This window comes from Trematomus bernacchii, unplaced genomic scaffold (assembly GCF_902827165.1).
Source record: "Trematomus bernacchii unplaced genomic scaffold, fTreBer1.1, whole genome shotgun sequence".
In the NCBI taxonomy this organism is placed as follows: domain Eukaryota; kingdom Metazoa; phylum Chordata; class Actinopteri; order Perciformes; family Nototheniidae; genus Trematomus; species Trematomus bernacchii.
The window spans coordinates 2,307,357-2,331,454 of NW_022987588.1; the positions used below are offsets into that span (position 1 = coordinate 2,307,357).

At 38.2% G+C, this 24,098-nt stretch overlaps 2 protein-coding genes across 2 annotated transcripts; both read left to right on the plus strand.

The window, feature by feature from the left end:
* The first annotated feature begins 1,856 nt into the window (after window positions 1-1,856).
* Window positions 1,857-8,234, plus strand: LOC117481186 (acetylcholine receptor subunit alpha-like). Its single transcript, XM_034128779.1, has 9 exons — window positions 1,857-2,041; window positions 3,055-3,197; window positions 3,286-3,330; window positions 3,620-3,729; window positions 4,145-4,340; window positions 4,951-5,188; window positions 7,019-7,242; window positions 7,469-7,708; window positions 7,793-8,234. The coding sequence occupies exons 1-9, from the start codon at window positions 1,999-2,001 to the stop codon at window positions 7,919-7,921; spliced, it is 1,368 nt and encodes a 455-aa protein (XP_033984670.1). The 5' UTR covers window positions 1,857-1,998; the 3' UTR covers window positions 7,922-8,234.
* Window positions 8,235-9,211: 977 nt separating this feature from the next.
* Window positions 9,212-18,034, plus strand: gpr155a (G protein-coupled receptor 155a). Its single transcript, XM_034128778.1, has 16 exons — window positions 9,212-9,453; window positions 9,655-10,133; window positions 10,629-11,028; window positions 11,369-11,537; window positions 11,635-11,790; window positions 12,965-13,048; window positions 13,172-13,292; window positions 13,413-13,497; window positions 13,699-13,789; window positions 13,897-14,080; window positions 15,115-15,201; window positions 15,371-15,501; window positions 16,625-16,720; window positions 16,808-16,872; window positions 17,006-17,143; window positions 17,785-18,034. Exons 2-16 carry the CDS (start codon window positions 9,689-9,691, stop codon window positions 17,978-17,980), a joined length of 2,448 nt encoding a protein of 815 aa, XP_033984669.1. The 5' UTR covers window positions 9,212-9,453; window positions 9,655-9,688; the 3' UTR covers window positions 17,981-18,034.
* The last annotated feature ends 6,064 nt before the right edge of the window (window positions 18,035-24,098 follow it).

Here is a 24,098-nt window from a genome sequence, read left to right on the forward strand (position 1 = left end):
GCAGATATAAACACACAGCTCACAGACCTCTGGAGACTGTAAACGCCTTGTGAGCCTTCAAAGTGTTTTAATTACCACTGGACAGAGCTCCAGAGCGCCTGACTGCAGGTCCAGCGAGCAGACACAATGCTGGCCTGTCCCGTGTTACATACCTGAAGAAAGGCGAGGCGATGCTTACATGGTGTAAATTCAGCTGGCCTGAGTGATTGGAGATAGAGAGTGGGTGGGTCGAGACAAATCTCTCTTAATTCAAGCATTGCCAAAATGGTCATTTGTCCTTAAGTGAGATGAATGAGGCGGTAGGTTGAGTGACTGGCTGATTGAACGGACTCGGGATGGGAGGAAATTGAGTTGCCTGACCCATCACGGACCGACAGGGTGGGGTAGAGCAAAAGAGGAGAATACGGGGGTAACACCTGGCCCCCAGGACACAAACAAAGGCTGTTTGAGCATCTAAATTATCTTAGATTAAATGTTATTGATTGTTAGGGGCAGCTGGACATTAAGAGAATACTTTCTAAAACAAAGCTTCATCATCCACCTCTTCAATACACCACAAAACAACTAGAAGTGTATCAACAATGAGTGAAAGACCTTTTAATGTTGTTGTAAGCAGACAAGTCAAACCAACCATATTAGATATCATCACTCAATATATATAAATACAGATAGACCCAAAGAAACATTTCTTACTTTATTCTTATCTCACATTATCATTCACCTTAAATAAAGCTCTTATGAGTTCAATTATGTATATCTATTTGCCTGTCAACTTAGACTGTCAAGGTGGATAAAGGTTCAAAGAAACCTTAACATTAGATAAATCACAAACATGCAAACATGTATTCATACACATATCTTTCATTCAGTATATTTTCAGAATGCATACAATTTCAAGAGATTCTGTTTTTTTCTCTATCCGACAAGCAATATTAAGAGGATTTGTTAAATATAACCTACCAAAAGATAGCTTATTTAATTAACCATCACCCTTAAGAAACAAGTTCTTACATGCTGCAGAAGAAAGATCCCAAATCTGAGACACTGTAACCTCATGTAAATGTTGCCTGACCGAGCATTGCTCAAAGGTTCACGCTCCAAGCTTCACGCTTCAAGTTTAGTGTATTTATAGAGCATGTCTCAAAACAACAGAATTTGACAGAAGCGTTGTACAGTGGCAAAAAAAAAAAAAAATTATAAAAACAAGACAACAAAAATAACATACTGTAGATACAAGCTAAACAAATAAATAAATAAAAACATATGGGGCAACATTGAGGTGGACATAAGCATCGATTAGATAATTTCACGACAAGCTTCTTTCAGCTGTTCCTTGAGCCTTTTATTGCATTACATGATCTTTCTCAGCACATTGATATTGATCATGTAATTCAATGTAATGCAAAATGATAGTTTGAAAAGGCCCTAGTCAAAAGACCATTGTGTAAAATACTGTTTCCAAGGTCAAGCAGGAAATTGACAAAGCTTTATTTTAAGATCCCATCCTTCAAAATACAAAAAATGTCACACGTCACCCAAACTTCAATTACCAAATAGAAGGCAAACACATACATACAGGTTGCATATGAACATTCTAGTTGCGAAACCTTATGTATCACCGGCGTACGGATTTAAAGTCTGTAATGAGAGTTTATCAATGGGGGTTCAAAGCAGCCATCATTTGCTGTGTCTCTTCTCACCTCGGGATGAGTGTGGCCAAGTTCAGGATGAGATATTTCAGTGGTGGATTACTCCGGCATGTTGATCTTGCCGATCACAAAGAATGTGGCCCTCTCAAATGACAAGCACTGGCAGCTAGTCACTCACATCCGCTGTCGGACAATAACAACACGTCTGCCAGTGAAGAGCTCGGAGCGTTTGCTGTGAGTTATATGCCAGTGCTGAAAGATGTTTTAGCTGTTTTAATACTCAAGTGGTCTGCGGGCTGTGTGCTGAAGTTGGATCTTGGTTATTGGATGCCTGGTTTTATTGGCAACAATGAACTCTGTGTTATGCATTATTCCTCTAGTCATTCTAGCAGGTAAGAACTTATTTAAAACGGAAGAGAATGTATGCTGTGGAAATAAGTGCCTGTCTCCTTTGCTTGAATGAGTTGTAGTGTTAAAGCATGATAAGGTTGGAGTCTATAAAACAATTACTAAGCCCTGTTTGCTTTCATTATGTTCATTAAAACCAGTCTCATGTCAGTGAAAGCTGATCCAATTCAAACAACAACAAAAAATGAGCAAATGTTCAGTCAGTGCAAACCAGCTTTTGATTGACAAGGGCATGTGTGCTGTTCTCATTTTTGCGTTCCAACCATTTTTCTGTCAACACATGAAGTCACCTGCATAATTATGTTCATGTTCTTGAGTTTACCGAGTCGAATCTCTGTAGAATCATTCAACCAATGCAAACATGTTGCTGTAAAATGACCTCCTTTTCAAGGTCAGTGGAAAAATGTAAGGAGATCCTACTCCGGCTTGTCACAGATATGTAGCAGTGAGAGTAAAAGAACATCTCTATTAACACACGTGCAGGGGTGATTGCATGTTTGAATGCAGACTTTTCTAATTTAGTCCCTAAATATATATGCATGCACAAATACATGCATTTACACAAGAGGCCAACAGGATTGCGATCATGTTCCTGAATACAATTCCCAAATGGTTTTCTCAAAGCCTTGAAAAACATTGAAAATAAATTAATAAATGAACATATGGACTTTTTTAAATCACCAACATTTATATTTTGAATGCCCAGCATGTTAAAAAGTAGGTCCATTATAATAACAACATGCACATACAGTATGTTCACAAACACCTTACACCTATAGAATTACCCTGGTCACATCTATTTTAGACTCATCTTAAATGAACCCAACGTGTATCAGATGTTCTTAAAGAGATATTCTACTTTGGTTACTACTTAGTTTTCAAGCACAGTGAAGAGGCAGCCTGAGGTATAAAGAAAGACTAATATTGCCTTCTACATGCCTTAAATGTACAAAACTGTGAAAAACAACATTCCTGTATGGTGTGTTTCTTATTCTAGGCACTGCCTTGGGCTCCGCTAATGAGACAATTCTAGTCAAAAAACTCTTTACTGGCTACAATAAGGTCGTCCGTCCTGTCAATCACTTCAAGGACCCGGTGATTGTGACTGTGGGCCTTCAGCTCATCCAGCTCATCAGTGTGGTGAGAGCTCTTGTCACACAACATATCAACCCATCTGTATAAAATTAACCGTCACCAACTGTCTAAACACATTTATCTGGATTTACAGGATGAGGTCAACCAGATTGTCAGCAGCAACGTGCGACTGAAGCAGGTTTGATACTTGGTTTATTGGTTTATTGGTGTTGTTGGCTTTGGATTCACCATATCACAGAAAGCCTCAATAATGTACCAATTAATATGAGTTTGAAAAGGATTGGGAACAAATAAATCATCAAATAAAAAATGTGAAATCCCTTCAACAAAAAATGTATTAATATGTAAAAATAATTTATAACGATAATTGAATTTTCTTATTCTTTAACAAAATAAAAAAATTCTCTCTTACTTTTTTGTCAAAATGTATGGCCTGTCCATTGTTCTGTGTCATTTATTTTTTCCAGCAATGGGAAGATGTAAACTTGAAGTGGAACCCGCAGGATTACGGCGGCATCAAAAAGATCAGAGTTCCCTCCAAAGACATTTGGCGGCCTGATCTGGTGCTCTACAACAAGTATGTTCTCAGGCTATATTTGATACATGCCATGTCCCTCTTTCAGTTTTTCTTGAAACCTTTTTTGTAAAAAATGTATGTGCCCTAAAGCATCCACACCTCTCGAAACAATTAACACACCTTGGAGAGGTGCTTTTAATCACACTTTCCTATAGTCCGGTATTCAGCGTGTGATCTGGACTCTATATCAGCCCCTTCCCCCTCCTCCCACCATATGCTGCGTCTGACACACTGCTTCTTTTCCCTGACAACCAGCTCCGCTGCCACAACAACTTGTGCCAAGCTGAGCTCTGGTTGGCTGTGGTGCGACCGCAGCACTAACCCATCCTCAGGCACTGATGTGATGTCCCTCTGTGTTAACATTTAACTTATTATCTCCCATGTTGATGCTGCCTGTTTGTGTCTGTGCCTGCAGTGCTGATGGAGACTTTGCCATCGTTCATGAGACCAAAGTGCTGCTGGAGTACACAGGAAAGATCATATGGAACCCGCCTGCCATCTTCAAGAGCTACTGTGAAATCATTGTGCTGCATTTCCCCTTTGACCTGCAGAACTGCACTATGAAGCTGGGGACCTGGACCTATGATGGAACCCTGGTTGTCGTCAATCCAGTAATTTAACTCATTCAACCCCATTTCTTTAGGGATTTGCACTTATTAGCTTTGTTTCCGAGAAGATTGATGGTGGTATCAATTTGTTTTTAATCTTGCTCTCCCCAGGAGAGAGAACAAATGTATTTCCCAAAATATCGAACTATGCCTCTCACAATACAAAGTCAATGTCAAAATATATCAGATCAAGCACCAGACATCCCCTTGAACAGCATCACTAATAACTCTGAGGCCCCTTTATTGCTTAAGAAATTGGTACAAAAAGAAAAAATATACACTATGGCTTCAATTTATAATCTTTTTTTTCATGCTGTTTTTTGGGGCACAATTGGAGTAGTAGCCTCTTGTAAAATATTAGAATATAAGCAGTCTTTCCAAGGAGGTAATTTCTGTTTACAATTAACTAATATATGCAACAACTGAAACATTTTGCAACATCAAAAACACTATAAAACCATAATATCTTATAGAAGATATTATGTATGCAAAGTTCAAACGTACCGCAGCCAAAAGTTGAATGCCTTTTTTAGCAAACAGGAACAGAAATAATTAAGGAATTTGATTTAAAAACCATCCTTTATTAACCCTGAGTATTGCTTCTCCTCACCAGGAAAGTGACCGCCCTGACCTGAGTAACTTTATGGAAAGTGGAGAGTGGGAGATGAAGGATTTCCGCGGCTGGAAGCACTGGGTGTACTATGCTTGCTGCCCGGAAACCCCTTACCTGGACATCACCTACCACTTCCTCATGCTGCGCCTCCCACTGTACTTCATCGTCAACGTCATCATCCCCTGCATGCTCTTCTCCTTCCTGACCGGCCTCGTCTTCTATCTTCCTACAGACTCTGGTATGTTGATACTGAGACCACAATTTGGATATAACATAAAGCATTAATCAATAGCACGGGGACATTATGACATCAGTGCTTTTCTCTGATTTTCAAAAAGCAATTAAAGATGACATTTACCACATACAGTATGGTAATCTATACAGTCTATACAATCTATACATATTCAACAATAACAACACACAATATATATATACAATAGCTCTTAAGATACATCATCTATTGTATATGCCAAGTTGACATAGCTGATTTTATATAGTATGTCTTTATACATTTGCCCAATTTATTGTGCCGCATGCAAATACAGTGAGCAGGGTTTATGTGAGGTGCTGGTAAACAGATTGTTTACCTCTGACTCGAGCCAGACTAGCTTGTTCCCTATAGCTGCCACCAGCACCTCTAAAACTCACTAATTGGCTCTCTGTCTGGCACTCTCACCGTGACAACAAGACATAGTCATTTCAGTTAATTAGTGAGCTTTCGAGGTGCTGGTAGGCACATTGGACAGAGCCAGACTAGCTGCTTTCCCCTGTTTCAACTCCTTGTGCTAAGCTAAGCTAATGGTTTCTTTGCTGTAAAGTATCATATTTAGCCCACAGCTATGAAAGAGGTTTTGGTTTTCTTAACCTTAGCAAGACGGCACATAAGCTTATTTCTCTAAATGTCAACCTATTTCTTGAACATGGATGACGGCAGGCCCAAAGTTCTCTGACACTCTCAGCTGAGATAATGATTCATAAATGCTAACTGTATATAGTGTATAATATGGAGATAGGCAAATACAAAAAACTAAAAAACAACCTCTGATTTAGTATTGTGAAGTTGTCCAAAAAAAACATCTACTGAATGTGACATTATCTTCATTATCTGTGGTATCATGATGTGACATAAAAACACAGATACGATATGATAACTGACATCATGTTGGACTAATCCTCGTCCCTAATTCTGAGGTGTCCCTACATCAGCTGATGCAGGAGTTGCACTGCTTGTGTGCACATCTGGCCGTGTTCCTAGTGTGTAAGTCTGCCTCATTACCCAGGGTCCCTCTGTGCTGTCATGTCTGAAAGCGGGCCTTTGCTTTAATGTATAATACATCACTTGATTCCAGTGTCTGATATGGCTGCTGACAGGAAAGTGTGGAGGAGAAGCTGGTGCCAAAAGATGCTCTCTCTGGGATAACTGTTCTATCTGAGCAACAAAACAACACGTCTAGCATTTTACTTGTGAGATGGTGTCAGAATTTGTTTACTTCTATTCTATTGTTGAGTTTACAAACAACAGCGAAAATACCTCCTATTCTCGAGTGTGAACAGTGCAGTTATTGTGTGCTGTGTTAATAGTGGGGGTAGCATCCTGATTGGATGGCAGGGTAATGGAAGTATTTACTACCCACAGCAACAGCTCTCCCTTGTGGCGATGTATTAAGATTGCATGTTTTTAGTGTTTTGAACAAACATTCTTTCAATACGGCAGCTCCCCATTTTTAATTCAGTTTAAGGGTTATTTTAGTGTGTCTTTAAAAGTAAAGATGTGATCAAATAACAGAATGTGTTGTTGTAGGTTGACTTTTTCTACTGCTGTAAACATACAATGTTCTCTACACTTACAAAATTAGAAATCCTTTTTGACCCCATGCTGATTTGTGAACCACAGACATTTGTTTCATATGTTTACCGGTTGTGACCAGTTGAACTAAAACAAGTTTGATGATTATTGATGATTTCTAAAGTCCTGTAGAGTTTTTATTTTGAAAGCCTTTAAATCATTAACAAAATCAACATGATGATACCCTTGATGATCACAAAAGATGTCTTCTGTGTCTCCCAGGTGAGAAGATGACCCTCAGCATCTCCGTCCTGCTGTCTCTGACTGTGTTCCTGCTGGTCATTGTGGAGCTGATTCCTTCTACCTCCAGTGCTGTACCACTCATTGGGAAGTACATGCTCTTCACTATGGTCTTCGTCATTGCCTCCATCATTATCACTGTCATCGTCATCAACACCCACCACCGCTCCCCCAGCACTCACACAATGCCAGACTGGGTCCGCAAGGTGAGCACATAAACAGAGGGGAACATAAACCTTAACCTAATATTGTTTTTGACTGAAGAGCTTTACCACTCAAACTTGGCAAGCTTTAGAGAACAATCCTTTATTTATTTTTTCTTTGTATGATATTGCCATCTAGTGGTAGCAGGCATAACATGTTCATTTGACATAATCCAACTTCTCTGATGTTGTATGACATGATGCATATCTGTTGTCTTTCTATGAACAGGTTTTCATTGAAACCATTCCCAACATCATGTTCTTCTCAACAATGAAACGCCCAGGAAAGGATATCCAGGCTAAACCCAACCTATATGGTGCTGATTTTGACATCTCAGACATCTCAGGCAACCAGGCCTCTTCTGTTCCCTATCAGTCGCCCATGACTAAGAACCCTGACGTCCGCAGTGCCATTGAAGGAGTCAAATACATCGCAGAAACCATGAAATCGGACGAGGAGTCCAACAATGTAATCTCTCTTGCATAGAAAGTGTCACTAATACTGTTCTTTAGTCATGCTTTATGTAACACATTGTCCCTCTTTTCTTTCCAGGCTGCTGAAGAATGGAAGTTTGTAGCCATGGTGTTGGATCACATCCTGCTCTGTGTGTTCATGGCAGTGTGTCTCATCGGCACATTAGGTGTGTTTGCAGGCCGTCTCATTGAGTTGAGCACGATTTAAAGTCCTGGAGTGGAGTGCACCAGCTGGGCGTAACTGCATCATGTTTTACCTGTCTATAACTTTGAACAATAGCTGCATTCACAGTATAAGTCTTTGTTTGCTCTTTGATGTTGTGTTCCTACATGTGTATATGTAAAAGATAATGTTATATACAGTAGCTTCAGGATATGTTTTGCCAGAGCTGTGTTGCTTTTCTTTTTTAAAGTAATATATAGGCTATGTGTGCAATTGAGATATTGAATTTGTTTAAAAACATTTAATATATTCTTTCACATGTTTGTTTAGGGAACAACTAAATAAAAAATTAAATACGTTTTTCAGGCTGATCAAGTCTTGCTCTGTGTCCAGAATCCTTTTGACTCATATTATTTCATATATGTAAAGGTGGAAAATATAAAAGTAGTTATTTTTGCATTATTAAGCTGAAGTGAGGCAATGATGCTGACGAGCGTGATGATCTCAGGCTGTAAAACAAAACATTGAGTTATAAGAAAAGCTGAGGGACATTGAAGAGTTGAGTCATAGTTCTCTGTGGGTTTGTCCCTTCAAATAACCCCTGTCACCTTATACAGTCATATGATTCATTGTTCATAAAGGATGTACGTAGAGTTATTGAATTATAAAAAAGGATAAACTGAGGGCTGGTGTGGATTCATGACTTAAATACACATATAAAACAAGTCTTATTAACAATAATAAACTATTTATTTTGAAGGAAAATTATGCTTTCTGAAAGTTTAATTATCAATTTTAATCTTTGCATATACCAGACTTGGTTGTTCATTTAGAAATATGTACATCTAACTCATGAATTGCCAAACTTTGATTACCTTTCCATGATTTTTAAACACTTCCTCAACATTCACTAAGAACCATCTCTTTGAAAAAAACCTACTTCAATTACTACAGTCCACCATCTGAAATTAGGTTTTATAAGATATATAACTCATAATGTATTATAAGTACAAGTTATAATGTCTGAGAGGGGAATAGTATCTCATCTCAGTCCTGTTTTAATTATACCCTCTCCTGCACATGGTTCAAGCGTTTTTAAAACTCTTGCGTCTTCAAATAATAACAATACTATAGACTACAGAGTTGAATTCAGTATTATTACTAAATGTAATATGTGTCGTACTTGATGGGGGGCATCAGGAAGTGTGTAGTGTACCTGCTTTGCATGTGGTGTGTTGTGTAGGTGGAGTAAGCCCCGCCTCTTTTTCCCTCGGTATATTTTGATTGGTTGAATCGTTGTTGACAAATCAGTGACTAGGAAAGTTGCTGGGTGGTGACTAAAGTGAGCTAATAACACCTACGTAACGCGACATTTCAACAACTATCTAGCCCTGGGTGGGTTAAACGTGTGGATTTTAGAGTTGTTCAACTCCACTTACTATTTAAGAGGATACTCTCAGTTGTGGTTCACCAATTCAACGATAGCTAGCTGGCTAATGGCTACTCCAACTGACATTTCACTGACACATGGAAACGTTAACGTTACACGTTGGGGCTGAACTGCACTCAGTGCAGAGGTTAGTAATTTATAACCGCATTGACCTTGATATGCCTGTTTTCTATTTGGTAAAAGCTTGATAGTCACTCGTAAAGGAGTCGGTCATATGACGTTGATTTGGTTAACTAACGCCGTTAACTCGTTATCTTTGCATCTGATAGTTTAACGTCTTACTACAAACTCCTCCTTTGAACTCCCTCCCTCTTGTGTTATCTGACAGGGCCGACAGGAAATAACATGCCCTCAAACCAGACATGACAAGTGACAGTGGAAGGATGATCAACATGATGGAGGCACCGGGCAGAAACACCAACTTTTCATATGAGCAGGAAGTCCCCTCACCCAGCATGTCCATTGACAAGCTGCTACCGGCTCTCCTGCAGTGCTTTGGGATAATACTGTGTGGATACATCGCAGGGAGGGCAAACATCATCACCTCCACACAGGCCAAAGGATTGGGGAATTTTGTGTCCAAGTTTGCCCTCCCAGCTCTGCTGTTCAAGAACATGGTGCTGTTGGACTTTGGGAATGTCATCTGGCCATTTCTATGGAGCGTCCTCATTGCCAAGGTGTCTGTGTTTTTCATTGTCTGCGTTCTCACGCTGATAGTTGCCAGTCCTGAGAGCCGCTATAGTAAAGCTGGGCTTTTCTCAATATTTGCCACCCAAAGCAATGACTTTGCCCTGGGATATCCCATTGGTGAGTATAATGCCTTTAAGCCTACCACACACATTGCTTTTCATTCACTGCTGCAACTGTAATCATGCTGTCCTTATGTTTGTCCACTCATCAAATCAAAAGTGTAATTATCCATGTGTCACTGTAAACTACCTCAACATTTTAAATGTTATATACAAGCATACTCATGCTCTATAAGCATGCATATGCTGATGCTTCTGATCATATTATTATAGAATAAACAAACCCTTTAAGCATGATTGATTAACTGAGAGTTATAGATATTTCTAAATACAGTAGTAACAACAGCGCAGGTAACAGTATGGCCCAGGTACTTTATATGTAAACAGTCCTTACACTTGAACAATGATGTAAATCAGATATTTATGTAAGCCTGGACTTTTGCAGCTTTGTGTGTATAAGCCAATATTTCATACTTTGGCACTACATGTTCCAACAAGTCAGATTCGCTGAGTACGTAAATATTGAGCTATTTGTTTTCATCTTTATCCACAGTGGAGGCCCTTTACAAGAGCACATACCCAGAGTACCTGCAGTACATCTACCTGGTGGCACCGGTGTCCCTGATTCTTCTAAACCCCATTGGCTTTGCTTTCTGCGAGATCCAGAAGTGGAAGAATCAGGGAAACCACCAACAGAGAAAAATCCTGATCGTTGGGCTTGTAGTGTTGCAGGTCCTGAAGAACCCTATAGTGTTCATGGTTGTCATCGGCATCATTGGCCATTTTGCCCTACATCAGACAATTCCTCCCTTCATGGCTTCATTTCTTGATGGCTTGGCCAACTCTTTCGGGGGAGCAGCTCTGTTCTACTTGGGTCTGTCCATGGTGGGACAGTTGGGGAAATTAACCAGATCCTCAGTCGTGACACTGATTTTACTCACAACAGCGAAACTGTGAGTGGAAAAAACTAAGACCTTTACTTTGCTTAATGTGCATTTTGAACAAGGGAGGATTCAGTGTTAGCAGATTAACTCTTAATGTGTTCTGGGAGTGTAGATAGTCGTCAGGTTAGAGCTTTGTAGAGTGCTCCCAACATGTTGCTTTGTGCTTATGGTTTGTGTGAGCCATGCCTTTCACAGACCACAAGACTTATATTAAAGCATGACTTGTCATAGCTGTTAGGAAGGCGTAGCATGATAATAACTAGTGTATGTTTATATATTCGTAGCATTTTTCAGTTAACTAACTCTCAGGTAATGATTTATGACACCGGCCTTTTGATTTCACTTTCAGGTTGCTGATGCCGCTGATTTGTAAGGACATGGTGGATTTATTGGACAATACCAACACCAGCTCATTGAACCACTCAAGCCTCTCCAATTATGCCTTTCTTTATGGCGTGTTTCCCACTGCACCAAGTGTGGCCATCTATGCTGTTTATTACAACGCAGAGCTAGAAGTTGTAAGTTGTTTATGAGTCAACATCCTATCTGCCATTCAGATGCTAACAATTACTTTTATTTTTTACTTAACATACATAGTATTCTTCTTCCTGACAGGTAACCTCTGGGATGGTGATCAGCACTTTTCTCTCAGCTCCAATAATGTATGTTTCTGCTTGGTTACTTACGATGCGCTGGATGGATCCTCAGCTTTTGATGAATTCACTGCTGAGTGTCAGCTTTAATATAAGCATAGTGACCTTGGTTGCACTGGTAAGTCTGATATGTGTTAACTTGTTGTTGGTTAATGTTTTATAACTGTCTTTTTATTGGCTGGTTATTTTGTTTTATCTCAGTATGTGGAATCTGGGTTCAAAGGGAAGTCCTGACTCATAAGCCTTTTGCTAAAGCATTCTCTACTTCTGAACTTAAAGCAGTTGGGCCTGCAATTACTTTAGTAAGTTATTTCCATAAAACAGCACAATTCACTACTGCTACTTGTGGACGAAATTCCTGTGTAGCAATGCATGGAGTCACCGACTCAGGAAGGAGACACGGTGAGAGTTGGAGCTTTGATGTCAAACACTGATGGGTTTATTCAGAGTATTCGGCCGGAGGATTCACATCACAAATCAAAGAGTCAGAGGTTCTGACTACACGGTAGAGTTGCCACGTCAATTCTGAAGAGCCTCTCTCTATGCTAGACCTTTTAACGGGTTCACAGAGAGTAATCAACATCTCTGAAGGAGTCGACTAAACAGCTGGGAACACTGAACCACCTGCGTCCGACACTCATGGCCTCGAAGATTTCACATCTTAGAGTCCACAAACACCGATAAAGAAGTGCCTCAGTGTTCTCACAACAATTACCATTCGTGCCAGACAAGTTGACCGGTCACAAACTGGTGACAACAACACATATGGCACCAAGGCCTTTCCTTAAAGGAGATAACAGACGTCAGAGTAGATCATAAAACGTCACAGAGCAAAAGGTTAGATATCTAGAAGAATTATTCCTTAACACTACTACACATCTGCTGTGTAATGAAAAGAAAACACAAAAATGTGGCTTCTTGTGAGATGTTCGAACCACTGTGGCAGATAGACATAAAAAGGCTTCGTCATTTAGAGGATGTGTGACTGAACAGATGCTTTACTGACTTGAGAACTTACTTCCTCATTAAATTCCACTTTCAGGAACCTGCAACCTGTTGCAAAAAACAATGAATAATCTTTATTGTGATGAAATATGTATACAGTTGTGTATTCTGCAGTATCTTTTACTACCTTGTTAGTCTCCATTCTTTCATTCTCTTATTTCACCTGTCCTTTGCTTTCAAATGAAATGCCAGCAAATAATGTTGAATAATGATAGTTATTAACATGTCTGCACATGTCTTCGTGTTGGACGACATGTATAATTTAAAATGTGTGTTTTCCCTCACAGGTTTGGACAATTGCTGTCATGTTTTTAAGTAAAAAATTCAAGAGGCTACCTCACATGTTTACAATCAACCTTTTTTTGGCACAGGTGAGCAAACTTGCACATTTTCTCTGAATTGATTTTATGATCCATTATTCAAATTGCCAAACATCTACCTGCATGTGTAACCTCATAAGTAAATGCAGTTCTTTTTTATTGTTTGGACGGTAGCTCCTAACTTGTGTTGGGATGATTCTGTGGAACTTTGCGGTGAAAGAAAACAACTTCATCGGGCAGGTCCTGACGTTCACATTAATATGTACCTCCCTCTACAGTAGCTTTCTTTGGCCAGGTATGCAAACAACTCTCCATCCACATTAACCTCACATTAAAATGCATACATTTAATTCGGTGATTTCTGAAATCTGAAGTTTTTTTTGCTAATTCTGTAATGTGTTTTTTGTCATTATAGGTTTAATAGCACTCTCTCTTGTGCTCATGAAGAGGCATGAGGATGTGAAAGTCTTACCCGGCGCGTTCCTCATTGCTGGCTGGGGGTGAGTCTTTTTAAAGAAGACTAAAAACAGAAATGAAACTAACCCAGATTGTCTGGTCTACTAAAAGGTCCGCCATGTTGGGGATTTTAGATTAAAGTGCATTAATTTCAAATGTAATCAGAAATGTAGTATCATTGAGAGGATTTACATTTTACATCTTGATACTGTAATTGATTTTAAATGTTGTCTCTATATTAACAGTATCCCAGCCTCAATAACAGCTGCATTGCTCATTTCTGGGACAAAAGTGCCTGACACTATTGACTCAGCTTTCTTTTATGGCAAACCACAGGTAACAACAACAACAACAACATCTAAATCTTTCATGTTTTCTGCCATTTTTTAACCTGCAGAGAAATACTTAAAATCCTACATGTCTGTATGTGCATTATTTTACAGATAATATGCACCACGGTTGTGCTAGCTCTCAGTATACTGCTGGGAGGGAGCTCTCTTATATGTCTCAGCAGAGGAAGCTGGGCCCCCACTGAGGAAAACTCTGCAGAGGATCTTGTAACTGAGGATGATCCAGAGAACCAGTCTCTGTTTGAGCCAACCGCCCCATCAGGAGATCCCAACGGAGGTAATTTCTCTTAAAGAGGCCATTCAACTGAGACTTTTATTCAACATTTCAACATTTGTTTGAATTTCACCTTTAAGATTCTGAATAAATAACCATTTGCCAAGTGATGAATGTCACAGCACATGGGAATGGGTGGAGCACACAGAGAGTTCAAACATATCAAATGTTGTCACAGTTGTTAAAGAGAAAAGGAAAGAACAGTCATTATTAAAAAGTCATCCATAAGTTTTCTTCAAACTGCCACATTGGCAGCGCAACTTATTTCTCATTTATTGCCCCAGCAGACCATTTCCACAAGTAGAACAAATACGTTTCAAAATCACAAAGTAAACACTGAAAAAAAGGAACAAACATTTTGGATGTCATTATCTGGAGGAAACATGAGATCTGAAGTTACTGATAAGTGTCGAGATATAACTTGTAATTGAGCCTTCACGGCTAACATTTTGTTTTCTTTTGTAAGGAGACTACTGCTGTGCCAACTCAAAATGTGCCTGTTAAAAACGTAATACATAACAAAATGAGTCACATGGATCTCAAGAGCTGGCACCTAAAACATCCAAAGTGAAATCAATAGTGTGACCAGTTAGTCAAGAAAAACAACGTCAGACCTACATGCAGGCAGAGTCTCCTTCCATTCAAGTTAGAGCTCAAGGAGTGGTCCGACTTTGGGGATTTTATTACAATACATACAAACCAGTTCTGCCACTGTTGGAGGAACACACTCTTTCTTTTATATGAATATGATTTGAAAGATACTAGTGTGTTGCAGACAATCATGATTCTAACATAAAAACAACAACGACAATTCAAACATGTGGTTAACAGAATACAGTAGGTACCATTCACATAAAGAGTAGCATGAAAACATTTAATTTCGCAATAACTCAAAATATTCAAGATAGTAAAATGTTATAATGGATGCACAAGTATTACTCTCATCTTCATTAGAGGGTTAATCTTGTTCTGTATTACTCATACTGTGTGTGCTTTTTGCCTCGAGTTTGACCTCACTCTTAACACTTTGTTATCAGCGTGCCTCCTGTGTGACTGCGCCCCACCCCAGCCCATGCCTGATATGATCAGCACCACCATGAACAGCACCGCAACCACACTCACAGGTATTTTACTAATAAACAACAGTACATTTATTCAGCGAGAATTAAAAATACATTAACCCCAATTTGTTAAACACATACAACAACGATAACCATTAAAGAGCATTTCTGTACAATGAATAAGATTCAGTATTGAGTGTATGTTTATTTCCTGTTGTGCTGCCCCCCTCAGGTCAGTGTGAGAGCCGTTGTGAGTCCACAGACTGCCTGCTTGTCCAAGTGGAGGAGCTCCAGCAGGTAGAAGAAAGACAAGTGGCCCGTCATGTGCTCCTCTGTCTGCTTCTGACTGTCAGCTTGTTGGCTGTGAGTAAACCACCACCTTTCACTTCTACAGTGACATGAAGCCAGCCTTACTGCCTGCATCATTATATTTAGTGCATCACAAACCAAATCAGACACAAATGGCTGAGCCATGTCATTTCCAACTCACTCACTCATTCAGTTTTGGTTGTAGCCTTCTCCAAGGAAACCCATTAGATTATTATGTTTGGATTGGTATTTATTGCTCTAAATATTTGATAAGAAAAATATTAAATAAGATTAGTAAATCTAGAATTTAGTTTTTTTTGTCCCTGTTTTAGGCCTTATTTATATTTCATTTTAAAGAACATTTTAAAGTATGTTAAGACTGGCCATGAAAGCTGACTCTGGTTCTAATAAGACTAGTAGATACCAATCAAACTTGTGATATGTGGTTTGTTTGTGTATCTCAACAAATATTTTTCAAACCTGTAAATTCACTATTTAAAGGTATAGTACAAATTATATGTAGTGGGGTTGGAAAACATTCTCCTCCATAGACACTGCTTTACATTGCCCTTTCCAACTAGACTACATTGACAAAATTAGTAATTTTATCTTGCAGAACACAAGAGTTGCTTGTTTATGGCTGCCTACATTAGTGAATTTGTTTGTGTTAATGTGTAACTTTGGTCAAAGCATCAAAGTCACGCAAACAATCTAACCAGTGCAGGAAGCAGCTGACTGGAGGTTGTGTTTTGTGAGGTAAAATTACAGTTTTTTCTCAATAGTCAATAGGGTCATGAGGCTTTAAAGAGAGCATGGATAATGCCTCAGTTCAACGTTGTAAAGGGCAATCCGGCAGCCATGTAAATGAAACAAATACTCTAAATATAAAGCTGATCTTGAATATACAAAAATATATTTTGTACTTTACTTTGCTACTGTGCCAGTACTGCTTTCTGCTCATACAACAAACATACAAGTACCACATACAGCCCTTATTCAAATAATCCAAACTATTCCCTTAATGGAAGTCAAGTAAATATTATTTTCTGACACTTATTTAGTTGTCCTAATGCAGTCATTTCACTCAACTGGTTCCACACGTTGTATTCTGTCAACATGTTTGCTGGTGTACTGTACACCTCAAACAAAAAGCTCCTCTCACTTCCTGTCATAACAGAACCTGTCCAGCTGCTTGTGGTTGCTCTTGAATCCGGTTCCTGGTAGACTCTACTTGGAGCTGCTGTTCTTCTGTGCTGTGGCCAACTATGGACAGGTTGGTTTCCCAGATAAACTATTCCCAAGATTGTGAGTTTTTTATTGTGACAAAGCACCAGTGTCATGACCTGTTCTCTGTCCCTAGGGTTTGCTCTCTTTTGCTCTCTTTGGGATGGACAAGCATTTGATCATACTGCCATTTAAAAAGAGGTAAAGATCATCTATGTTATTAAGCTTTGACATACTCTCTAGTGTTTTACACACAAGCCACACTGTATTAACCGCGTATACATACTATGTGTTAACTACACTATACTCTATGCATTTATGAATGTTTTTTTAGGTTACATCGTCTGTTTTATGGAAAGAAGCAAGAAGAGCAACCACAGACTAATTTCCCGGAGGAAATCAGGATGACCTGCTCCCAGTTCACCCAATACCACAAGGACCAGTGTTGTCATGACATCGTCAAAAAGAGAAGGTGAGAGCACATCATCCTCATCATCATCATCATCATCATCATACTCACCGCTGCTCTGGTCAGAGGTTGATGACAAATGTCTTGAATAAACATGGTGTGTGGAGAAACAATCCTGGTAGTCCAACACATATGACAATTATTTAAAAAAAACTTTCAACAGTTATTTAGTGGGAATGCTGATACAGCATTCCCACTATATGTTATTCTACGGACAAAATTATTATTATTCCGCCGGGATTTTGCACCTCTTCTCCTACTGCATTCAACATCGCAGAAACTCCGTTCAAACATCAAAACGTTCAGCTCGGTCGGGAATCGATGGCTATTACTTTTATCATTCATAACTTTCATAATTCCAGAGATACATCCCATAATTCATCACATTTTTAACCATTGAAGTCAATGGAGAAAATCTTCAGACTTGAACAATCTTCATGCGACTTCAACTGCTAACTGTTCATTCATACTTTCACTCAGAAACCTCATTCCAACTTTAAAATGTTACACATCTTTCTAACATTATTCGTGTAGCACAACTTTTAAATCTGATTCTTACTTTTAGAGATATTAAACATTGTTCAGACCTTGGTAAAGAGGCTTTCTTCAGATTTTAACTAAAAATATATTCTTCAAACTCTAAGGTGTGGGAAGCGGACTATGGTGGAGAGTTTCCTTGGCTGTGACCTGGTGGAGTGGCTGCAGCAGGTGGGCTTGGCTCAGGATCAGGGGGAGGCGGTGCTCTACGGGACGCGCTTACAGCAGGGTGGGGTGCTCCAGCACATCGGGCAGGAACACGGCTTCCAAGACAGTCACCTTTATTACCGCTTCATGACATAAGAAACAAGGTCAACCTTTCTGTTCTGTTTTTATTAAAGGAAAATTGCATTTTCATTGAGGAAGAAAATGTCTTCTTTGATACATCTTAAGGTCAGGCCACATGAAGAACCATACTGACCTCTAGCCCTTACGCAAAGAAAATATATTTCCCCATATATTAACTGTCAATATATTGCATTATTTTGTTTTCTGATTTACTGGTTAATTGAAAAGATTTAATAAAGGAAATCTTGCTGTTGGCTACACCAAGTGATACTGATTAATAATCAACAATCTACAAAATATATTGAAAATATATTGAAGATATATAGAATAATATATTGTGTTAATATATTGTAATATATGGGATAATACATCAGTAATTGCCGCTTTCCATATATTGAGTAATATATGTAAATATATATAATATATTGGTTGTGTATATATGTGAACATACATTTACTATATATTAACATTTATATGGGGACATGTACTATATATATTCACAAATATATGGGGACATGTATGTACTATATATTCAGATTTATATGGGGACATGTATGTAGAATATATTCACAATTATATGGGGACATGTACTATATATATGCACAAATATATGGGGATATGTATGTACTATATATTCAGATTTATATGGGGACATGTATGTAGAATATATTCACAATTATATGGGGACATGTACTATATATATTCACAAATATATGGGGACATGTATGCGCTATATATTCAGATTTATATGGGGACATGTATGCAGAATATATTCACAATTATATGGGGACATGTACTATATATATATATTCACAATTATATGGGGACATGTATGCGCTATATATTCACAATTATATGGGGACATGTATGCACTATATATATTCAGATTTATAAAAGACCATGTACGTACCATATATTCTGAACATGAGTGCAATATATGTTCACAATGAGGAGAAATGCATGTTCTGATAAAAAAAATCTTTCATTTAATTTCAAACCTTTATTTATGCAGGTGAATCCCATTGAGATCATTGATCTCTTTTTCAAGGGTGACCTGCTGCAAGTAGGTTCCACATGAATACATATAAACATAACAGAAAAACAAAAAAGGACATCATACAGCATATTTACAGTGACTACAGTTTACATAGCTAGTAACATTTACAGGTTCCAACAGTTTCCGATTGGATAGCATCTATCCTTGCTTTAAAAAACATTTAGTGGAACCAAATTGCTCAGACTGTTCCAAGTTAGCGGAGCTGCGCATCTAAATGCTATCTTCCCTAAGACAGTCCTAGCAGTTGGCACATTTAATAAAACCACAGCATTCGATCTCAGGCAGTAGCCACTTACAATTCGCCGTGAGATCAGGGAGCAGATGTAGGATGGAAGTTTCCCTAACATGGCTTTGTATATAAAAATGTACCAGTGACTGAGCCTCCGTACAGTTAGTGAAGGCAAACCTGCCCTTGCATACAGGGTACAGTGATGGGTTAATACTTTACAGTTTGTCACAAATCTCAGTGCACTGTGATAGGCGGCATCTAACTTGACCAGGCAATTGGCAGGTGCATTCATATAGATCAGATCACCATAGTCCAGCACAGGTCAAAAGGTCACAGTGACTAGCCTTTTTCTGGCCTCAAGTGAGAAACAGGACTTGTTCCTGGAAAAGAAACCTAGTCTAACCCTCAGTTTTTTAAGCAGGTTATTGACATGAAGTTTAAAAGTGAGACAATCATCAAGCCAGATACCAAGGTATTTGTAACAGGCAACCACTTCAAGTTTTATTCCTTGTGTAATTAAAATATCTAAAACAGGCTCTGGTGTCTTTTTTAGTTTTTGAAAAGAGCATTACCTTGGTTTTATCAACATTTAAAAGAAGCTTAAGCGCTGAGAGCTGAGTCTGAATAATGAGAAGCTTAATTTGTTTTTTCTATCAATGTGTAACAGTTATCAAAATACTCATTAAAAGAAGGACAAGGAAAGAATAAAAGAAAAGGCCTAAACAACACATTATGTAATGACTCAAGAACATTTTTATGTAATTATGTAATAAAACCCACATTTTGTAATAATCTGCTGCATTCTGTAACAGCCTGAACGCAATATAAAATAAATGTCCCTGCATTTTGTAATAAATTATTACATTTTGCAATGGTTATTACAAAATGCGTGAGTTGCCCTTTTAAAAAACTGTAATATTCATTATGTAACCATAACCAAACTGTAAATATATCCCAAAATTGATGTTGATATACATGTTGGCTAATGAATATGGTAACACTTGATCTAGTTTTGGCCAATGAAAGATATTCTACTGAAATATTTTTAAATTATGATTAAGGATGATTCATGGTTGAATAAATAAATAAACAGTTGTAATGTTATTGTTTGCAACTCATTTTGTAATAACCACAGCAATATGTAATAATATATTTCAAAATGTGGCGACATGTATTACATATTTGCATTGAACTTGTTTACTACATAATGGGCAAATTATTACAAAAGGAGGTGTTATTACATAATGAAGGGAAAATGTATTACATTTTGTATAGGTATAGTTAATAAATGATGCATTGTTATTTCATACAGGGCCAAAAAGAGCAGTCTGTTATCCTATTTAACAATCTTGTTTTTTGTTTCACCGGGTGACAACTTTAAACATGAGCTGATCACTCATTAAAACAAGGTCTGGAACAGGGCCAAAAAAACAGTCTTGTACCCTATTTAATCGTCCATCTTGTTTTTTTCGTGCCTTTACTCACAAATTCTTGTGTTAATGGATGTTCTTATATCTGATGTCTTGGTCCCTGGATGGTGGTTTACTACAGCATCTGTGGAACAGAACAATTACAAATAATTAGAAGTTCACAAAAGACAGCAGGAATTATAACAATATCCATAATATCTATATTAAAGCATGGGCTGGCTTGGTGAATAATGTGGGAATACAAATAGTGGAAGAATAGGCTTTGTACATTTTCGTCTGAGTGTGGCGCTACTGGTTGGTATATTTTATGGAATTTGGACCAAGCATCTGCATCTGTGACAGTTCTGTTTAAAACTTTTTTAAATGTAATTGCATTCATCTTTAAAGGTGGGGTAGGTAAGTTTGAGAAACCGGCTCGAGATACACTTTTTGTTATATTCCATGGAATGCTCTTAACATCCTGATAGCAATGAATATCTGAAGTGCTTTGACAAAAAATCCATAAAAAAATATCATCTGTGGAAGCCGTGGTACTGTAAAAAGCACAACCAATCATTTTAGCCGGCCCGGTTGAAATGACTGGATGGCCTTCCATCTGTGCAGAAACTTATCTCGTGCCCTCATTGGTCATGTGCGCGTTCGTGTGTGTTGGAGGAGGGGCTCTGTAAGGAAGTGGCACATTTTTTCCGGCTGTGTATTTTCAAATTCTAGCGATCTCGAGCTGGTTTCTCCAAAATTACCTACCCCACCTTTAAAAGACTACTTTTATTGAATGAGAGTTTTACCTAGCACAATGAGCCTGGGGTGGTGGGAAGGGAGAACTGGGCCTCGGCAGGAGTGGTAGTCGCCTATGAGTATTAGAATTTAGATGAACAAAGGCATAGAAAAACCCTGAAATATGTACTGACACAAAGCTACAACCCTTGATTTTGTAAGTAGTAGTAGTAAATACATACGTATATACAATATACAACAATACGCATAATGCAATTAGCAGTACCAGTAATAAAATAACTGAATAAATAGTAGTGGAACCTTTATTTAGCCAGGAAAATCAATTAAGAACAAATTCTTATTACAATGATGACCTGACAGGAGGCAAAAGGCGTCCTGAGGGGATGGGGTTTGGGAGGAAAAAAATAAAAAGACAGACTCCAGGCACTACAGAACCCAGGAGACAACACAATGACACAGAGCAGAGATGACAGGCATAGCAGTTAAACATATAAAATCTCTAAAACAATATTGCTGTGGTTCAATCTGTCATTAAAATAATATAGAACATTCATGGCAAGGATAACTAAGCTGAATAGTGAATAAAGTGATATGTGAAAAGTAAAATAACAGTGAAATTAAATGACAGTGCGTTCCTTACCACTGCGATCTGGCTCCTCTGTCCTCGTATCTTTTGGGTCTGATTCCTCACTACTGATGTCTGCCTCTCTGCATGGGCCCTCTCTCCTTATTTATTCTGTCTCAGTCACCACTGCTATCTGGCTCCTCTGTCCTCTTGACTTGTGGTTCTGCAGGCTTAGTTCGACCTATGAATTTCAACAATGCTCCTGTAAAATATATAGATATATAGTATTATGGGTCAACATTAAAATAACATACACTGGAGAGTAAAATGTGAAATGCCATTGACTGTAGGCTACATATTATCCACACAATTGTCAGCAGGGGCAATAACAACTAAAATGTGAACTAACTTGAATGCATTAGTCCACAACACATAGCCTAAGTAGAGTAGAGAATGAATGAATGGTTTCTGCAAAATACACAGAAATAGAAATAAGGTTCAAATTACAATAACTAACCAGACGATGGTTATTAATAATAAGCAACAGCAATACTAATTGTTGCTAAAACACATTAGACACGTTGCAAACACACGGCTAATAAAAGCTAAGTTAGCATCTCATCCACACACTATCATAGCTTAACTTAGCTAACTAGCTAGCATTAGCTCAATTCCTGAACAACATAGAAACTAAAAACGGGACATCAAGACTCATTAACACACTGACTGAGCAGGACACTATGCATACAATCTTATAACATTACCAACACTAAAGATCTGCATATATGCTCACATTCTTCACGAACGCATTCTCTCTGTGACGATGGTAATTATGCATGTGACGATGCGCAATAATGTCCTGAACGCACATGTGTAACCAGCTCGAAGACCCGTAGCTGAACTACTTTAGCTGTCCCTAAATGTGCCTGACTAAAACACGAACGATATAATGCACATCAAGGAGAACAAGGGGAATTTACAAGACATAGACTAACTGTGGTTACATTACTTAACTAGCTCATCATCGTCACCAGTCAGAAAATGTCCGTTAGCCGTGGGGCTAGTTTTCGCTATGTTAAACTCCATTGACTTATGCTAAAATGTTAGCGATCTAAAGGTCCGCTATTTTTGGCTGTTTTGGGTCGACTTCAGTTGACTGTAACATCGAAAATCTTCGAAATTGAATGTTCACAAAGCTGCGGACCGGTTATACACTCATACACGAGGGAACTAACATAGCTAATTTAACTAACGTTAGCTAATGTAGCTGGTGTAGTGCCGAGAGACGGGACATACGGATTAAGCAACTAGACTACTTATAGTGTACATGCAGAATTATTTCAATTTAAAATAGTTTTAAATGCTCACACACATACCTGACTCTGGTGCTGTATTTTCCTCTCGTTTCTTTTTAATTTTCCGTTTCGAAGCACCTGATGAATGCTTTCTCTTTGACACTCAGCGACAGAATCAACAGACAGAGGCAGCAACGCAGATTTGAATCTGCCAATCAGATCAATCTATTGCTGGAGAGGGGGGGGGGGGGCTCCCCGAAATCAGCCGGAAGTGGCGCATTCGAATACTGTTTGGGCTGTCTGCCGTGGGTGCGTTCCACTCCAAATAGTCGGTCGGCCGTAATATATGCATAGATATATATGCGTGCATATATTCATATATATATGCGTGCATATATATATATTTATATATATATATATATGAATATATATATGCGTGCATATATGCATATATATATGCGTGCATATATGTGTGTGTCTATATATATTTATAAACTGTATATTATTTTCCATCATTCAATGGACAATTTGTACTTTTTTTATATGTAGGCTACCATCAAACATATGTTCATATATAAAGTGGGTAACTATACAAAACGAAGTGAGATAACTGTTTATGAATATCTGTTCAATTTTATGTAAACTCATGAAAGATAAATGAGTGTTTCAATAAAACTATTACATATAAATGTATAGTGCAGTTTTTGTTTTCATTGCAATATTTTTTTTTTATATGTATCAATATATAGCCATACATGGTCCATGCATATATTGCAATATATTTAAAAATATAAGGACTACTTTCCCATATATGGAAATGTA